The sequence below is a fragment of the Hyla sarda genome, chromosome 4 (genome assembly GCF_029499605.1).
Source record: "Hyla sarda isolate aHylSar1 chromosome 4, aHylSar1.hap1, whole genome shotgun sequence".
Classification (NCBI taxonomy): Eukaryota; Metazoa; Chordata; class Amphibia; order Anura; family Hylidae; genus Hyla; species Hyla sarda.
The window spans coordinates 44,786,847-44,806,230 of record NC_079192.1 but is presented as its reverse complement, the minus strand read 5'-3'; the positions used below and the strand labels follow the sequence as shown (position 1 = coordinate 44,806,230).

The window sequence follows — 19,384 nt, the reverse complement described above, 5'->3', positions numbered from 1 at the left end:
GTGGGAGATTTATCAAAACCTGCCCAGAGGAAAAGTTGCTGAGTTGCCCATAGCAACCAATCAGATCGCTTCTTTTATTTCTAACAAGGCCTATAAAAAATGAAAGAAGCGATCTGATTGGTTGCTATGGGCAACTCAGCAACTTTTCTTCTGGACAGGTTTTAAAAAATCTCCTCCTATGTGTCTGGTGAAGCAGCCATATTGCAGACATGTATTTCCTGAAACTGCATTGATTTAATTATTGATTATTGTTATTGAGTATTTTAAAGGGGTACTCGGCCCCTAGACATCTTATCCCCTATCCAAAGGATAGAGGATAAGATGTCAGATCGCCGGGGTCCCGTTGCTGGGGACCCCGGGGATCGCTGCTGCAGCACCCCGCTATCATTACTGCGCAGAGCGAGATTGCTCTGCACGTAATGACGGGCAATACAGGGGCCGGAGCATCGTTACGTCACGGCTCTGCCCCCGTCAATACAAGTCTATGGGAGGGGGCATGGCGGTCGTCACGCCCTCTGCCATAGACTTGCATTAAGGGGACGGGCCGTGATGTCATGAGGGGCGGAGCCATGACGTCACGCTGCTCCGGCCCCTGTATTGGCCATCATTACGTGCTGAGCGATCTCGCTCTGCGCAGTAATGATGGCGGGGTGCCGCAGCGGCGATCCCTGGGGTCCTCAGCAGCGGGACCGTGGCGACCTGACATCTTATCCCCTATCCTTTGGATAGGGGATAAGATGCCAGGGGCGGAGTACCCCTTTAAGGTGTGAAAAGCTTCAAATGAAACATAAAGCTATAGACCAAAATATAAAAGGACTGCGCTGCTTCTTCTCTCCCACAAGATTTAGGTAGAAACACCGGGTACTCAGCTAGTACGTAATAAATGTTAATCGCTGGAATTCCCCTTTAAAGTCTGCAAAGTAGGCTAGCCAAATTTAGCCAAAGAGTCTAGTCCTTAAAGGATTGTTTTCTTTCTTCTGGTGTAGAGCTCATTTGCATATTTTTTCCTATTCCTATAAAGTTTGGGATGTTTAGTGGTATTTCTCATATAGTAGAGTTTTTTTTGTTTTTTTTAGATCGCATTATATATTTCCCTTACATGATTTTTTCATTTACACTGTGTAATGTTTTATCCATGTGTCCTATTATTGAAAACCTTTCATAAAAACATTGGAAAATGAAACCTCTATGCTCCACAAGGTCTCTTCAGTGACAAACTATGACCCCCTACTTGAGGTGTATCAAGCTAGTGCCAGCTAGTGCCTTACTCTGTTTTGATAAGAAGGAAGAATCCCGAAACAGAGAGTACCTCCTCAGGCTTTCCCCCCAAAAAATAGCTTGTGGTGTCAACAGGGTGTTAGTAACAATACCTGATCACTTCGTGACGCCAGGGCACCGTTATCCTATGCACAGTCCGAGGTTGGGGACAGCTTCTCCTGGGCCAGACACGGGGAGTAAATAAACACACCGACGTCAGGTTACGGATAACTGTCTTTACTGAGCTGGTGCAGATGGTAATACAATTACAGCTGGCTTTAGGTGAGAGAGTGCAGCGTTCCCCTTGGAAACCCTGTTGCCTTGCTGGGACTTATGGTGTTGACACCAAACAGATTTATACTGACTTGTGAGACGGAAGATTGAGTCCTGGTAGCTAGGGTCCTGTCAAGGTACTGAAGACCGTTCCGAAGAGGCATGAACTACCTCCTTGCGAGTAATCCTTGCAGGATGACCAGAGAGATTTGATTTGAAGTAGGCCTCTCCTCAGAGCACACGACACACAGCACACCTGAGCTAAGCTGTTGCTCAGGAGCCACACTAGGGTGAACTGACTAACTCCTCCCCTGCACTATACAGGGGGAGACTTTTGGGGTTCCCATTGGCAGGCAGGGTCACTTGGAATTCACTGCTCTCATTTAAGGATACAGAGACATGAAAACATATAAACATATAACAATAAGATAGTTAATTTAGGAACAGATATCATTTGTGTTATAAAGTATGAACATAATTAATTTAACAATAAGTCCTTTGAGTGGGCCCAACACCGTACGCTACCAAGCTGCCCGAGACAGTCCAAAGCCACAGGACAGCTATTGGTGCAGGGACACCACAAGCTGTCTATAGATGGGTGCCTCTTCCTTTCAGGGGATTGCCTAGTATGAGATAGTGTTCTTTCTGTCTGCATTTCTCATCAATGAGAATTGGTAACCCCAATAAAGTCCCAACGGCTTCCCATAGAAACATTACTGCATTGAGTAGGACATAGTTCATGGTCAACAGGATTTTTTTTAGGTCATGTTTATTTAAAAAAAAGCAATAACTATTTCCCAATCGGAATCACGGGTCTATCACACACTAGAGGCACCTCCATAAAAATTAACTACCCTATGTTGGGGTCTGAGGGACAACCCATGTCCTGGTATCTTTTGCCCACCAGTGGAGGTAGGGTTCTCATCCTAGGCTATACGAAACATCCTCATATTTTCTAACATGACACAAAATGTGTGAACATTATGGACCTTTTGTGGCCCCATTATTTTGTCAGATCTCAAGCCGCCATCCTCTGGTGGGCCAGTCTAACCATGAATGACCCTACTAACCATATTAAGTACTGTCCGTACTACTTACAGTGGTCCCTCAACATACGAAGGTAATCCGTTCCAAATGGACCATCGTTTGTTGAAACCATCGTATGCTGAGGGATCCGTGCAATGTAAAGTATAGGACAGTGGTCTACAACCTGCGGACCTCCAGATGTTGCAAAACTACAACACCCAGCATGCCCGGATAGCCAACGGCTGTCTGGGCATGCTGGGAGTTGTAGTTTTGCAACATCTGGAGGTCCGCAGGTTGAAGACCACTGGTATTGGAGGTTATATTCATGTGTCCCGGTTACTCCGGACCGTCACCGCTGCCCTGGATGTCGCCCTCCATTGCTGTCGCCGCGTCCCTGGGGTGTCCCCGCCGCTCTGGCAAGGCCTCTGCTTCCCCGGCATCCTCGCTCTCCGTCGCCGCCATCACATCACTACACACGCTGCTCCTATTGGATGATGGGACGGCGTGAGCAGCGACGTGATGACGACGATGGAGAGCACCGATGATGCAGGGGATCCCGAAGAGGACCCGCAGGAGCCCCGAGGACAGGTAAGTGATCGTCAGCAGACAATACGGGGTACCGTAAACGGCTATCCGGTGGCAGCTGAAGCAGTCTGCGTTGCCGGATAGCCGTTTATGCGATGGCCCCGACATACAAAAGCATCGTATGTTGATGCTGCCTTCAACATGCAATGGCCTCTGAGAGACCATCGTATGTTGAAATGATCGTATGTCGGGGGGGGGGGGGGTCACTGTATCTATCTATTATTAATAATAATCATAATAATGATAATAATAACAATAATAATTGTGTTTTTTTTATAGATGTAAATGCACATGTTGCGCCTGCAGAGGGTCAGAAAAGGTTTAGTGAAATATTTCGAGACCTGGATGCCCTGGAGATAGGCCTCGGGAATGAGTGAGTATGACTCGTGTATTTGTGACATTTGGGACTGAGGAAAATGTATCTTCTGTCTAATGTCTTATGATCAGCATAATGTACTGTATTATGGACTTTGATCATCAGGGTCTGAGTGTTAAGAACCTGACCAATAAGTAGCATGAACCTTAGAGCTTTCTCTCCCAGCTCTGAGCCAAGTGACTGAGACGGTCTCATAATGGAACTCAATGGAACCATTTTGCTCATATGGACATAGAGCGGGGAGAGAAGCATGTGACTGAGAGCTTCTCTCTCCACTTGTTTCAGTGATCAGCCGAGGTCTGGCCATTTAAACCCCAAATGAGGAAACCTTTTGGCATGTCTCATGGACCTGTGACCATGTTAACACTTTGAAAGGATATAAATAGACCACTTTGAAAAAAAATGCCTTTGGGGCACCAAATCTAGAGCACTGCATAGAGAGTTAGCCACCATTTCATGGCCTATATGATCTGATATTTTTTTGCAGATCACTTTCTTTACCAAGAGTGACTTTTTACCCCAGGGAAAAAAAACTCTAAAGTTTTGCCACTAGGTGCCCCACTACTCTGCAAACTGCTGTTCCATTGGCTGTTGTTAGGAGCATTCTGCCCCTAGAAAAAGATAGATTAGGGAAGTGGGGGCAGAAATTAGGTAATTTTATGTGCAGGCAAGAAGGAGCAACCTTGGGCTGTGTACATGGAAGCTGAAGCTATCTCCTTTCTACAGAGTATTTGCACTGTCCATGAAAGGTAAATCTGCCCTTTCTACAAACCTTAGCAACAGCAGCAACAATCTCCTTTTAATTAGCTGTTGTTAGGGGAATTCTGTCCATAGTAACAGCTAGGTTGGGATGGAACACAGCAAGTGGAGGAATTGGCTACTGTTATGTTCATGGGAAGCAACCCTTGGCTGACTGTTGAGACCCAATTAGCTCCTAGCAGGCTATAACTACCCCTCCCCCTTATTACAATAATTAATTAAATAATAACTGACACAACAACAATTTAACTTTTCCGTGGGTGGGAATCGGCCACAGCTTTATTTATAAAATTACTTATATAAATAACAATTTAACTGTAACAAAGACACCGATTGGCTTCTTACCAACCCGAGAGGTGCTGCCACACTGTCCTGTGTGGAGGTCTACCCCGGGTTGACCCCACTTTCACCGTCTTCTCACCGCCAAGCTGTGACTTACAATAAACAAAGATACAAAAAGGGAGGGAGGGAGGTCAAAACTCCGGGTCCTGGGCAGATTGAGGGGGGAAGGGAGACACCACAGCTATAAATACCCAGGGGAGGGCCTCTGAAAGCCCGGGAAACTATTAAACCCCTGATTGGTGCACTCCTTCCCCCCTACCCATGGGACATACCACTGTAGCCACTGGCAAGTTTTACAGGCGGGGGAGGGGGCTAAAAAACCTTGCCTGTACATTTCTTAACCCCTTAACTGCTCACCAGTCAGGGGGCAAGCTAGTTATGCACAGCTTGCCCCTCCAGTGTACATGCAAGCTGTGGCTTTCTCCTTCCTCCAGAATATCTTACTGTTCATGATAAGTAAATCAATGCTTTCTTCAAATCTTAGCAGCAGCGTGTGCAGCAAGAGCAGCAGCAGTTCGGTGCTTGGTGTAACCTCTTCCTAGCTGTGGGAACTGCCTCCATGGTTGCAGCTTCTTTTTAAAACTCAACGTTTCAGAGTAAATCATTGTGTCTCTGCATGCTGCTGCCTGTATCTGTTTCATGCTGTCTGTGGTTTGGGTAGCATGAAACAGGTTACAGATCAAATTTAATGGTGCAGAGTTGCATTATCAGACAAAGCCCACAGACAAGTGCAGATAATTGATTTTCCTGAAGACAAAAAACATGCCCTCTACCAGTTGGAAGAAAGCTGTTTTTTGTCTTTAAAATCTGCTGCATATTTTTGCTGCATATTTTCTGTAGTTGATTTTGGAATTGAAGTTAAAGGGGTACTCTGGTGGAAAATATATTTTTTTCAAATCAACTGGTGCCAGAAAGTTAAACAGATTTATAAATTACTTCTATTTAAAAATCTTAACCCTTACAGTATTTATCAGCTGCTGTATGCTCCACAGGAAGTTCTTTTATTTTTTAATTTCCCTTCTGTCTGAGCACAATGCTCTCTGCTGACACCTCTATCCATGTCAGGAACTGTCCGGAGCAGGAGATGTTTGCTGTGGGGATGGGGCTTATACTCTGCACAGTTCCTGATACAGACAGAGGTGTCAGCAGAGAGTACTGTGGTCAGACAGACAGGAAATTAAAAAAGAAAAGAACTTCCTGTGGAGCGTACAGCAGCTGATAAGTACTGGAAGGATTAAGATTTTTAAATAGAAGTAATTTACAAACATGTTTAACTTTCTGGCACCAGTTGATTTGAAAAAATTTGTTTTCCACCAGAGTACCCATTTAATGGGTAGCAAAATCAGATGCACAAAAGATGCAGCAAAAATATGCACCAGATCCTGTTCGTGTGATTGTACCCTTCAGTAGAAAGTTAAAAGAGCCTGAGGTATTTTGCCTTACCATGAATGACAGCAGAGAGGCTGAACTTTTTAAACATTTATCATATCATCATCTCTAATAACCGTGTGACTGACTAAAATATTTATTCCACCTAGGACTGTCGACATGTTCTTAAATGACTCTGCGCCGGAGCACTCCGAGATGCAGCATGATGAAGAAGAACCACTGGTAAGACCTGGGAATACATGTGTGTGTGTATGTGGCACAGACGGGAAGGGACAGACGTCTCCTTTAGAGATGACCGAATTTTTGAAAAATTTGATTCGGCCGATTCGACAAATTTTGGCAGTTCCTCCCCTGTTTGGCTCTGTTCGCCAAGGAAAACCAATCAAGAACAGTGTGACACCGCCATGCCCCGTGTACATGGTATGCTGGAGGGGCACTGAGACTTGTCTGTGCAGTGGAGGCTGAGGACACGGTGGAGGATGAGGAGGTGGAGTCGCACACTGTCACAGGACCAACGGCCTGAGAGCGTGGAGGCAGAAGCGGCGTGACCTGTCCAAGTTGCTGTTATGGCTAAGCAGGAACTACATTTACCCAGTGGGCCGTAAAGGACATGTATTGTCCCTGACCGTAGTTACAGCTCCACACGGCGGCGCTGCCGTGCACTTTGGTACACACCGACAGGCTCAAGGACTGGCCCACCTTCTGTTCCACAAATTTGTGCAGGGCTGGTACTGCCTTCTTCGCAAAGAAATGACGGCTTGGGACTCTCCACCTCAGCTTGGCGCAAGCCATCAATTCTCTGAAAGGTGCAGAGTCCACCACTTGAAAAGGGAGGGACTGCAGCACCAGCAACTTGGACAGGAGCACATTCAGCTTCTGCGCCATTGGATGAGTGGGCACATACTGTTGTGTCTTGGACATAGCTTCGCCGATGGATTGCTGGCGCATAATTACTGATTTGAAGTAGGAGGAGCAGGAGCATCTGGAATGACAGAAAATAGGTATGACACACAGCTCCCTTCGGCTGAGGTGGTGGAGCCTTGGCTGGATGAAACAGGAAGCGGCGTGCCACTGGGTGATGCAGCAGGCTGGAGCACCACATCGGAGCCACGGTTCTCCCAGGCCGCTTTATGGTGGTGAAGCATATGTTGATGCAGGGCCGTGGTGCCGACATTGGGACCCTGGCCAAACTTCACCTTGGGCAGTAGCTGCTGACTGTCCTCTATTTGATCGTCCTCACTGAATAGTGTTGCTGAACCCACAGCATAAGATACTTCTGGAGGGGAGGGAACAGCATAGGACAGAGGCAATGGGAGGACAGGGACTGCTCCCGGGCCATGCCAGCTGAGGGTTGTGTCTGAGGAACCCACTGACTGTTGACTGGGGGTGTCAGATGTCACTTGAGATGAAGTGGATGACCATGTTAACCAATCGATGACGGCAGATGGATTGCTGGTCGAGACATGACTGCTAGCTGATATCGGGAGCTCAGGCCTCTTGCTGCAACTCCTGCTGCCACTCGCCCCTAGTCTGCTGCGATCTCTGCCTGATGAATTTAGGCCTCTGCCACTCCTCTGTGCACGTCTTGGCACTTCTCAGCCTGACATACTTAGTGTGTATGAGAGGAGTACAATACGCTCCACTACGCTTAAAACAGTATTTGTCTACAACACCAACACATGTGTACTTTTGGCTGGCCTTTCACAGTAACTAGGCCCTTAAGACTTAAACAGGAACAAAATGGTACACCACTTAGATGTACGTATGTGGTATGCACTTATGAGGGGAGGACAATGTGCTACAGTACGCTTAAAACGGTATTTGTCTACAACACCAGCAGGTATGTACTTTTGGCTGGCCTTTCACAGTATCTAGGGACTAAAGACTTTAACAGGAACAAAATGGTACACCACTTAGATGTACGTATGTGGTATGCACTTATGAGGGGAGGACAATGCGCTACAGTACGCTTAAAAACAGTATTTGTCTAGAACACCAGCAGGTGTGTACTTTTGCCTAGCCTTTTACAGTATCTAGGCCCTTAAGACTTTAACAGGAACAAAATGGTACACCACTTAGATGTACGCACAGGTTACACTTAATAGAGGACAATACGCTTTTAGTGCTCTGTTCACCCTAACTGGCTGGCTACTATTAGCTTTTCAGTTGTTGTACACACCAGTGCTGCAGCACACAGTAGCTGTGTACTACACCCCAAATTGCAGTTTCTCTCTCAATCTCACTCCCTTCCCTATCAGTGCTTCTAGGCTGGATTTGGGCTTGAGGTGAATCACTGCTGTAAAAAAGCTTTTCTGTGCAACACACACTGCTCTCTGTCCCTTCCTGCAATATAATTTTGATGTGACTGGGAGGTGAATTGCTGCTGTAAAAATGCTTTTCTGTGCAACACACACTGCTGCCTGTCCCTTTCTCTCTGTAATAGAACACTGATGTGCCTGGCCGCAAGATGGCTGGCGATTATATAGGGCTGTGACATCACAGGGGTGGCTGGCTGCTGATAGGCTGCATGTTGCATGTGATTCAGGGTCATCCTGCCTACCCTTGTTCCCGCCTTCCCAGGATTCCTTGCCCCATGTCCTCACATGTGGATCTGCCATTTTAGATGCCCGGCACCTGGAGCCTGGATCGCACTAAATGGATCGTGGTGATATTCGCATTCATAACGAATCGATTTTTTCCTAAAATTCGTAACAAATTCGTATTTTTTAGATTCGATTCGCTCATCCCTAGTCTCCTTTCATGTGGTGTTATCGTTCCTATTATCAGCCCTGGAGGCCAGGACTATGTTGTTACATTATTCAATGTGCTGATGACATGGAGGTTGGCACTGATAATGCTCTCCATTATCAGTCTACCCACAAGAAAAGGAGGTTGGCATTGTTAATGACCGCTTGCAATGTTGTATTTATCTGATGAAGGTTGGTGCTGTTTTTTTGTAGTATTATAATTGTGTGCGTCATAGGAAGGCCAGGAGTATTATTGTGCGATACTGTCATAAGGTGTTGGAGAGGGAAGTTGGCGCATTCTTTATATGTGGTGTTATTATTTTGTCTAATAGGATTAGCTGGTTGGCACCAGTAATCTGTGGTATGGGTGTGTAATAATTAAGGTATGGAGGTAAACTAAGGGCATAAGGGCAGTTTCCAAGGGCTATGGCCGGCAGATGTCCCCAGCTCCCTGGTCAGTAAAAGAACTTAAAGGGGTACTCTGCCCCTAGACATCTTATCCCCTATCCAAAGGATAGGGGATAAGATGTCCAATCACGGGGGTCCTACCACTAGGGACCTCCGCGATCTCTCTGCTGCACCTGGCATTCTTTTAGAATGTCAGGTGCAGTGCCGGAGGCTTGTGACATCATGGCCACGCCCTTCTCTTGACGTCTAGGCCATGCCCCCTCAATGCAAGTCTATGGGAGGGGGCTTGACAGACATGAAATGTCAAAGAAATATGTCAAAAATGTTAATCGGTTGGGGTCTAAGTGTTGATTTCCCCCATGGATTATTAAAACGAGTGGAAAGAAGCGAGTGATAGGGCGCTTCATCCTCTGGTTCTGAGCAATCTCAGCAATTCTTCACAAGACGTCCCCATAGACTTATAATGGAATGGAGATTGCTGATATCCAGGGAGTGCTAGCGTGCTTCTCCACATTATTTCTGATGATAGGTGGGGCACTGATACCCCGATTAAAACTTTTGTCTCATGTCACACTTTAAACATGTTTTTAAATAATTTTTGGTGATTATTATTATATTTTTTTTTAATCTGGTTACTAAAAGTCCCTTTAGCAGAAAATTGCCAATCTGAGCATCGACTATATCAACTATATAAAAGTTGATCAGCATCATTTACAAGGGGCAATACTTAGGAGTTCAGCAATTTTCGGAAGCCCAATAGAGAATGAATTAGGTGCTGGAACTCCATTTGCTTTGGGGACGTTTGTCCTCTGTTTTTGGGAATATGGGGGCCCCAGCAGTTGGACCTCCACCAATCATCTGGATATCCCTTATCCTATCAACTGTTTTGTAAAGATCATTTTTCAACATTTCATCTCTTTATCTTGCAAAAGCAAAAATCAGGCTGGGTTCACACCTAGTATTTTGGTCAGTAATTGTAGCCAAAATCAAGAGAAGAACAGACAGGGACAACAATTATAATGGGAAGATTTAAACTTATAATGATTTGCGCCTTTTTCTGGTTTTGTCTCTCTTGGTTTTAGCTAAAAATACAGATCAAGATAATGTATGTGAACCCAGCCTTAGTGCAAACTGGTGATCCAGGAAAAATCCCTGTAGATGAAGAGCAATCTTTACTCCTTTTTGGGAGAACCTTTTCCCCATTATAGGGCAGCTGACAGTTTTTCTAGTCTCTCTGGGTTTCAATCCCAAATACTTGGCCTCAAGTGTTTTGTACTGATCTGCTGCTTGAAATGAGCAATAAGATGGAATAGAGGAGGTTATACACTGTCAATAGCTTTAGCCAAATACTCCTTAAAGGGGTACTCTGCCCCTAGACATCTTAACCCCTATCCAAAGGATAGGGGATAAGATGTCTGATCGTGGGGGTCCCGTGACTGATGACTGGCGATGCGGGTTGGAGGCTTGTGACGTCACAGTCACGCCCCACTTGTGATGTCACGGCCACGCCCCTTCAATGCAAGTCTATGGGAGGGGGCATGACTGCCGTCATGCCCCCCCCCAATAGACTTGCATTGAGGGGGCGTGACCATGATGTCACGAGCAGGGCGTGACCATGACATCACAAGCACCCCTGCGAACAGACATCTCATCCCCTATCCTTTGGATAGGGGATAAGATGTCTAGGGGCAGAGTACCCCTTTAAGCCAAACCAACATCCCCTGATCCCCTATAGACATGAAGGCTTGGCTCAACCAAGTGTTCATGTGTTCTGGATGGGGTGATGGAAAAAAAATCCTTACCAGACTCCTTTGGGGATGGCCTATTTTCCCAAGAACAGAAGGATTGTGCAATTGAATCCAACATTCTATAACCAACACACATCTTCATCATCTCACCCTTCCATGTGTTCCAGTACCAATAGCTCCAGCCTGGTTGGGGAACACTACATTAGACTCTTGGCCAGTCCCACTGAAATCGACAGGTTCGGGCTTTACCCAGAAAATAAGAAAAACTTAGGTGCTTAACCACCAGTGGATTCTGGAAAACATTCCTGCTCATCTTCCTACTACACATCAAGTAATATATTGACACCCTTCCCTACTAGACACAAATTTACCTACACCTCCTTCCACTAGACACCAGGAAACCTACCTACCTTCCACTAGACAACAAAGAATCTTGTATATATACAGTTGAAGACAAGAATTACCTCTCCATCCGTCCATCTCCATCTTATGGTGACAGGCAGCTATGGAAAAGGGATTACTATTGACTTAGTCAGGCACAAATCCTGTGCAAAATACCATGTATAATGTATTGTTACACCCTTACTGGGTTATGGTAAGGAATCTAGCACAGATTCTGCATGGTGTTCCCATTTTATGGCCACCTGATGTGAAAAGTATGTGGGGTATTGTCACTTCAGTTATCAAAGCTGGCGCATGGATTATTCTTGTCTATAGCAATTAGACTGATAAAGAAATGTTATTATGAGATAAATATGAGCTAAAAGGGTCTTATGAATACAGCAGTATGCACCACTGAAAACACCTTAAAGTTTTAATGGACGTACATCAGGGGTCTTCACTGTTATGGCCATCTATATTGAGACCCTCAAAATTATGGTTTATACTGTACCTGAATACATTTTTATATGTCAATATTGGAACCACAAAGTAGGTTTTAAGATAGGATCTAGTCCTAGAATATAATACTTTGATTAAGGGGTACTCCACTGTAAAACATTTTTTTAATCAACTGGTACCAGAAAGTTAAACAGATTTGAAAATTACTTCTATTTAAAAATCGTAACACTTCCAGTACTTATCAGCTGCTGTATGCTCCACAGGAAGTCCTTTTCTTTTTTAATTTCCTTTTTGTCTGACCACAGTGCTCTCTGCTGACACCTCTGTCCATTTCAGGAACCATAATGGCCGTAATGGAGCTCTATGATGGCTGTAATGGAGCTCTATGATGGCCGTAATGGAGCTCTATGATGGCCATAATGGAGTTCTATGATGGCCGTAATGGAGCTCTATGATGGCTGTAATGGAGCTCTATGATGGCCGTAATGGAGTTCTATGATGGCCGTAATGGAGCTCTATGATGGCCGTAATGGAGCTCTATGATTGCCGTAATGGAGCTCTATGATGGCCGTAATGGAGCTCTATGATGGCCGCAATGGAGCTCTATGATGGCTGTAATGGAGCTCTATGATGGCTGTAATGGAGCTCTATGATGGCTGTAATGGAGCTCTATGATGGCTGTAATGGAGTTCTATGATGGCTGTAATGGAGCTCTATGATGGCTGTAATGGAGCTCTATGATGGCTGTAATGGAGCTCTATGATGGCTGTAATGGAGCTCTATGATGGCTGTAATGGAGCTCTATGATGGCTGTAATGGAGCTCTATGATGGCTGTAATGGAGCTCTATGATGGCTGTAATGGAGCTCTATGATGTCTGTAATGGAGCTCTATGATGGCTGTAATGGAGCTCTATGATGGCCGTAATGGAGTTCTATGATGGCTTTAATGGAGCTCTATGATGGCCGTAATGGAGCTCTATGATGGCTGTAATGGAGCTCTACGATGGCTGTAATGGAGCTCTACGATGGCTGTAATGGAGCTCTTTGATGGCTGTAATGGAGCTCTATGATGGCTGTAATGGAGCTCTACGATGGCTGTAATGGAGCTCTTTGATGGCTGTAATGGAGTTCTATGATGGCTTTAATGGAGCTCTATGATGGCCGTAATGGAGCTCTATAATGGCTATATCATATAGCAGCTGATAAGTACTGGAAGGATTAAGGTTTTTAAATAGAAATAATTTGCAAATCTGTTTAACTTTCTGGCACCAGTTGATTTAAAAAAAATATATTTATATATTTTTTCCAGGGGAGTACCCTAAGGCCTTAAAGCAGCTGCATGGTCAGCCTTTTGTTGTATGCCTTTGTATGTACATGTGGTACTCTGTATGGTTGTGTATGTGTAAAAAAAAAAAAAAAAAAATATATATATATATATATATATATTTATATATATATATATCTATATATATTACCATACAACCCTTGTCCAAATACATTAAAGCATGTATTCATTGTTGGGTGTTGGGGGGTATGTATTAATATTACAACCATAACTATACCTGGTAACATAGTAGATAATGCTCAGTTTGTAATAATGATAATCTGCAATGTTTGCAGTATATATCAATGCATTTTAAGTGTCCCTGTTGCTTTAAAAAAAAAAAAAAAAAACAGTTGACACCTCTAGAAAAGTTTAAAATAAGGAACACTCTAGACTTGGTACAGACACTTTTTTTTCTGATTAAATTGATTTACTGGTCTTCCTAGCAAGAGCAGGGTCGGGAGACTTCCTCTTACTTTGCCGGCCTAGGCCGGACTGACTGGTTTTAGGTCCAGCCCTCTGCGGAGAGGGAGTTGGACTACGGATTTTTCCCATGTTTTTCTAGAAACTTCTTCATAGAAATTAGCTGCGGAGCATAATGTGACCAAGGCATCACCTATTCTCACACAGCATTATGCCAGTGTTTAACACTTACACTCTTGTAATGCCTCAGTCTATTATGGCAATGCAATCTACAAAAAACGCTTCCCCACACACAGATTTATGTAGGTAGAGTTACTCTTAGCCCCATGACAACTACAAATGCAAGGTAGCTGGAGCATAGGTGCCAGACCAGGACACTACACACACAATTTTATGGGTATGTTCACACTACGGATTTGTAGCTGAATCTCCGCTTGCGGAATTCTGCGAGAGGAGATTCAGCCTGGCAGCCGGTGGTGGCAGTAGGACCGCATAGCACTGCGCCGTCACCATTGACGGGTATGCAGTGCTCGCGGACTTCTGCGCAAATAATGAACATGTTCTTTCTTTGCACGGAACAATTTCAGTGCGGAATTCTGCAGTGTGAACATACCCTAAGAGATAGAGATGGCACTCCCCAGTAAGGTTTTCTTCTTTATTAACCCCTTAAGGACACATGACGTTCTCATACGTCTCCATTTCCGAGTCCTTAAGGACACATGACGTATCAGAACGTCATGTGCTTTCCCGGCCCCCCGCAGCCATCTGGAGCGGAGCCGGTGCCCGATGCCTGCTGAAATCGTTCAGCAGGCATCGCGGCATATCGCCCAGGGGGGTCATGACCCCCCATGTCAGCGATGGCCGCAGATCGCTGTACAATTGAGCCCAGCGATCTGCGGCGGATTCCGGGTCAATCGGGCCTCCAGTGACCCGGTGACCCGGAATTACTGGCTGATCGGGGCCGTCTCTGACAGCCACAGCCAGCAGGGGTGAGGTGGCACTGGTGTCACCTCACGATCGCCCTGATCAGGGCAGCTGCTGCCGGTGTCACTCCCGCAACCCGCTCCGCCCCTCTTCCGGAGGACGTGAGCAGGTGCGGGACGTGGACCCCGGAAGCTGGAGACCCCGATCCCCGGCGTCCCTGTTGGGATCGGGGCCCCTGGAGCAGCGGTGGCGCCGTGAGGGACTGACCTGCAGCGTGGATCAGCAGTTGGGTGAGTGACAGCCTCCTGCTGTTGCTTAGCAACAGCTCCCAGCATGCAAAAAGGGCATGCTGGGAGCTGTAGTTATGCAATAGCAGGAGGCAGACCACCACAACTCCCAGCATTCCCTTATGGGCATGCTGGGACTTATAGTTTTGCAACAGCTGGAGGCACATTTTTTCTATGGAAAACTGTACCTTCAGCTGTTGTATAACTACAACTCCCAGCTTGCACAATCAGCTAAAGTGCATGCTGGTAGTTGTAGTGGTGCATTTGCTGGTTGCATAACTACAACTCCCAGTATGCCCGTTGGCTGTCGGTGACTGCTGAGAGTTGTAGTTTTGCAACAGCTGAAGGCACACTGGCTGTGAAACACAGAGTTTTTTTTTTTCTTAACTCAGTGTTTCACGACTGGTGTGCCTTCAACTGTTGCAAACTACAACTCCCAGCATGCACCGGACATGCTGGTAGTTGTAGTTTTGCAACAGCTGGAGGCACACTGGTTGTGAAACACTGAGTTAAGTAGCAAACCAGTGTGTCTCCAGCTGTGGCATAACTACAATCCCCAGCATTCCCAGCCAAAGTAGTATGCCTCCAGCTGTTGTAAAACTACAACTCCCAGCATGCACTGATAGACCGTACATGCTGGGAGTTGAGGTTTTTGCAACAGCTGGATGCCCCCCCCACCCAATGTGAATGTACAGGGTACACTCACATGGGCGGAGGTTTACAGTAAGTATCCGGCTGCAAGTTTGAAACTGCCAGCGAGAAACTACTGTGAACCCCCGCCCATGTGATTGTACCCTAAAAACACTACACTACACTAACAAAAAATAAAATAAAAAGTAAAAAACACTACATATACACATACCCCTACACAGCCCCCCTCCCCTCCCCAATAAAAATGAAAAACGTCTGGTACGTCACTGTTTCCAAAACGGAGCCTCCAGCTGTTGCAAAACAACTACTTCCAGTATTGCCAGACAGCTACCGACTGTCCAGGCATGCTGGGAGTTTTATAACAGCTGGAGGCACCCTGTTTGGGAATCACTGGCATAGAATACCCCTATGTCCACCCCTATGCAAGTCCCTAATTCAGGCCTCAAATGCGCATGGCGCTCTCACTTTGGAGGCCTGTCGTATTTCAAGGCAACAGTTTGGGGTCACATATGGGGTATCGCCGTACTCGGGAGAAATTGTGTTAAAAATTTTGGGGGGTATTTTCTGCTATTACCCTTTTTAAAATTGTCAAATTTTTGGGAAACAAAGCATTTTTTTTATTTTACATATGCAAAAGCCGTGAAACACCTGTGGGGTATTAAGGTTCACTTTACCCCTTTTTTTTTGCTGTTCTGGCACCATAAGGGCTTCCTAAATGTGGCATGTCCCCAGAGCAAAATTTGCTTTCAAAAAGCCAAATGTGACTCCTTCTCTTCTGAGACCTGTAGTGCGCCAGCAGAGCACTTTTCACCCCCATATGGGGTGTTTTCTGAATCGGGAGAAATTGGGCTTCAAATTTTGGGGGTATTTTCTGCTATTATCCTTTTTAAAAATGTAAAATTTTTGGGAAACCAAGCATGTTAGGTAAAATTTATTTTTTTTACATATGCAAAAGTCGTGAATCACCTGTGGGGTATTAAGGTTCACTTTACCCCTTGTTATGTTCCCCGAGGGGTCTAGTATATGTGTTTTTTTTTTTTTTTTGCTGTTCTGGCACCATAGGGACTTCCTAAAGGTGACATGCCCCCCAAAAACCATATGTCGCTCCTTCCCTTCTGAGCCCTCTACTGTGCCCGCCGAACAATTAACATAGACATATGAGGTATGTGCTTACTCGAGAGAAATTGGGTTTCAAATACCAGTAAAAATTTTCTCCTTTTTATCCCTTGCAAAAATAAAAAAATTGGGTCCACAAGAACATGCGAGTGTAAAAAATGAAGATTTTGAATTTTTTTGAGTTGAGTTTGAAAATTTTGTGAAAAATTTTAAAATTGCTGCTGAACTTTGAAGCCCTCTGGTGTCTTCCAAAAGTAAAAACTCATAAATTTTATGATGCAAACATAAAGTAGACATATTGTATTTGTGAATAAAAATATAATTTATTTGGAATATCCATTTTTCTTACAAGCAGAGAGCTTCAAAATTAGAAAAATGCAAAATTTTCAATTTTTTCATCAAATTTTGGGATTTCTCACCAAGAAAGGATGCAAGTTACCACAAAATTTTACCACTATGTTAAAGTAGAATATGTCACGAAAAAACAATCTCGGAATCAGAATGATATATAAAAACATTCCAGAGTTATTACTGTTTAAAGTGACAGTGGTCAGATGTGAAAAAAATGGCCGGGTCCTAAGGTGTAAAATGGCTGGGTCCTTAAGGGGTTAATTCACAACATCACAAAGCAGGCAGGAGCGGGAATGGCGGGGGGCGCCCGCGCCCCCCGCCATTCCTGCTCCTACCTGCTTTGTGATGTTGTGAATTAATAAAGAAGAAAAGCTTACTGGTGAGTGCCGTCTCGATCTCTTTACTCCTTATGTTGGTGTGAACTGATCCCCCCAGTCCATAGTGCCGGCTTTACCTGTTTCTACCCCCTCGCCCCACTCTTTGTGCGTACAACTGAGGCGGTCTCATAGACTTAAAGGGGTACTCCGGTGGAAAACCATTTTTTACATATCAACTTGCTCCAGAAAGTTAAACAGATTTGTAAATTACTTCTATTAAAAAAATCTTAAAGGGGTAGTTCAGTGGTGAAAAACTTATCCCCTATCCTAAGTATAGGGGATAAGTTTGAGATCGCGGGGGGTCCGACCGCTGGGGCCCCCTGCGATCTCTCTGAACGGGGGCCAGGCTCTCCGGCCAGATAGCGGGTGTCGACCCCCGCACGAAGCGGCGGCCGAAACGCCCCCTCAATACATCTCTATGGCAGAGCCGGAGATTGCCGAAGGCAGCGCTTCGGCTCTGCCGTAGAGTTGTATTGAGGGGGCGTGCCGGCCGCCGCTTCGTGCGGAGGTCGACACGCCCCCTTCCCGCGGGCTGTCGGGGCTCCGTATAGGAGATCGCAGTGGGCCCCAGCGGTCGGACCCCCGTGATCTCAAACTTATCCCCTATCCTTAGGATAGGGGATAAGTTGTTCACCACTGGGTCACCACTGGACTACTCCTTTAAAGGAGTACTCTGGTGCAGAGTACTCCTGCTCCGTCCTGCCGGGGCTGCAAAGGAAAATGAAAATAAATCATCCCTCACCTTCCTGGGTTCCCGCGGAGCGCCACTACAGCTGATCGGTCCTCCGGTCCATCTTCATCATACTTCCGTGTGTAACAAAGCGTCTCATGGCGCTCAGCCTATTATGGGTCGAGGCAGAACATTGCGGCGGACGGCGATAGGCTGAGCGCCATGTGACGCTTCGCTACACACGGAAGTATGATGAAGATGGACCGGAGGACCGATCAGCTGTAGTGACGCTCTGCGGGAACCCAGGAAGGTGAGTGATGGTTTATTTTCATTTTTTTTTTTTCAGCCCGGGCAGGACGGAGCAGCAGTACTCCTTTAACCCTTCCAGTGCTTATTAGCTACTGTAGGCTCCAGAGGAAGTTGAGTTGTTCTTTTCTGTGTCAGACAAAAAAGAACAACTCAACTTCCTCTGTAGTATACAGCAGCTGATAAGTAGTGGAAGGGTTAAGATTTTAAATAGAAGTATTTAACAAATCTGTTTAACGTTCTGCCGCGGTGCAGCGCGCTGTTAGCCCAGGGTCCCGGCTATCATTAGCAGCCGGGACCAACCTGGCGTGATGCGGGGTCACGGCGTGACCCCGTTTTAAACACCGGGACCGGGCGTAGGGCGTACAGGTACGCCCTACGTCCTTAAGGAGTTAAGTCACTTGGTCACTGATACCTCCTGGGTAACAATCACATGACAACTCACATGACAACTGATGATCACATGTTAAACTTTCTTGATACAACATTCTTATATACATGGGCCACCACAATATCCTTAAAGTATGACCTGTTGAGGGTCTTGAGGACGACGTTTAGGAAACACTGGCCTAGAGTGTTTGTGTATAAATAGGCAAATATACACACACTACTGTGCAGGTGGCAGGGACAAGCATACGTTCCGGTTACCATCAATGACCCCCAATGGTTTTATGATAGCACCAAGGTGGCCGGCACTGTTTTGGGGGCACTGAGGGGTGTTGTTAGGTTATATCTTTGGAAATCTTAAGAACGTTTTGCTTTTTCCTTCTGTAGACCATAGCCATTGGCCATAGACCATTTATGTATCTTTGACATCAATATAGAATCATCTATAAGTCCATGGAGCATATATACAAAAAACTGATCAAACTAGTTCTGCGGGAACCCAGGAAGGTGAGTGATGGTTTATTTTCATTTTTTTTTTTTCAGCCCGGGCAGGACGGAGCAGCAGTACTCCTTTAACCCTTCCAGTGCTTATTAGCTACTGTAGGCTCCAGAGGAAGTTGAGTTGTTCTTTTCTGTGTCAGACAAAAAAGAACAACTCAACTTCCTCTGTAGTATACAGCAGTTGATAAGTAGTGGAAGGGTTAAGATTTTAAATAGAAGTATTTAACAAATCTGTTTAACGTTCTGGCACCATTTGATTAAAAAAAAAAAATAATAATAATTTCACCAGCGTACCCCTTTAAATTGTAGGTCATGT

General features: G+C 45.4%; 1 protein-coding gene across 3 annotated transcripts in view; it reads left to right on the top strand.

Annotated features, from left to right (window-relative positions):
* GMIP (GEM interacting protein) overlaps window positions 1–19,384 on the top strand; it is a 99,770-nt gene that overhangs the window by 36,332 nt on the left and 44,054 nt on the right. For 2 of the 3 annotated variants that reach the window (XM_056570688.1, XM_056570689.1), the window contains 2 exons: window positions 3,421–3,514; window positions 6,157–6,229. In XM_056570688.1, coding sequence (XP_056426663.1) covers window positions 3,421–3,514; window positions 6,157–6,229 — 167 coding nt within the window. Of the gene's footprint in view, window positions 1–762; window positions 873–3,420; window positions 3,515–6,156; window positions 6,230–19,384 lie in introns of those variants that run through there. The other variant, XM_056570690.1, reaches the window with a different exon arrangement.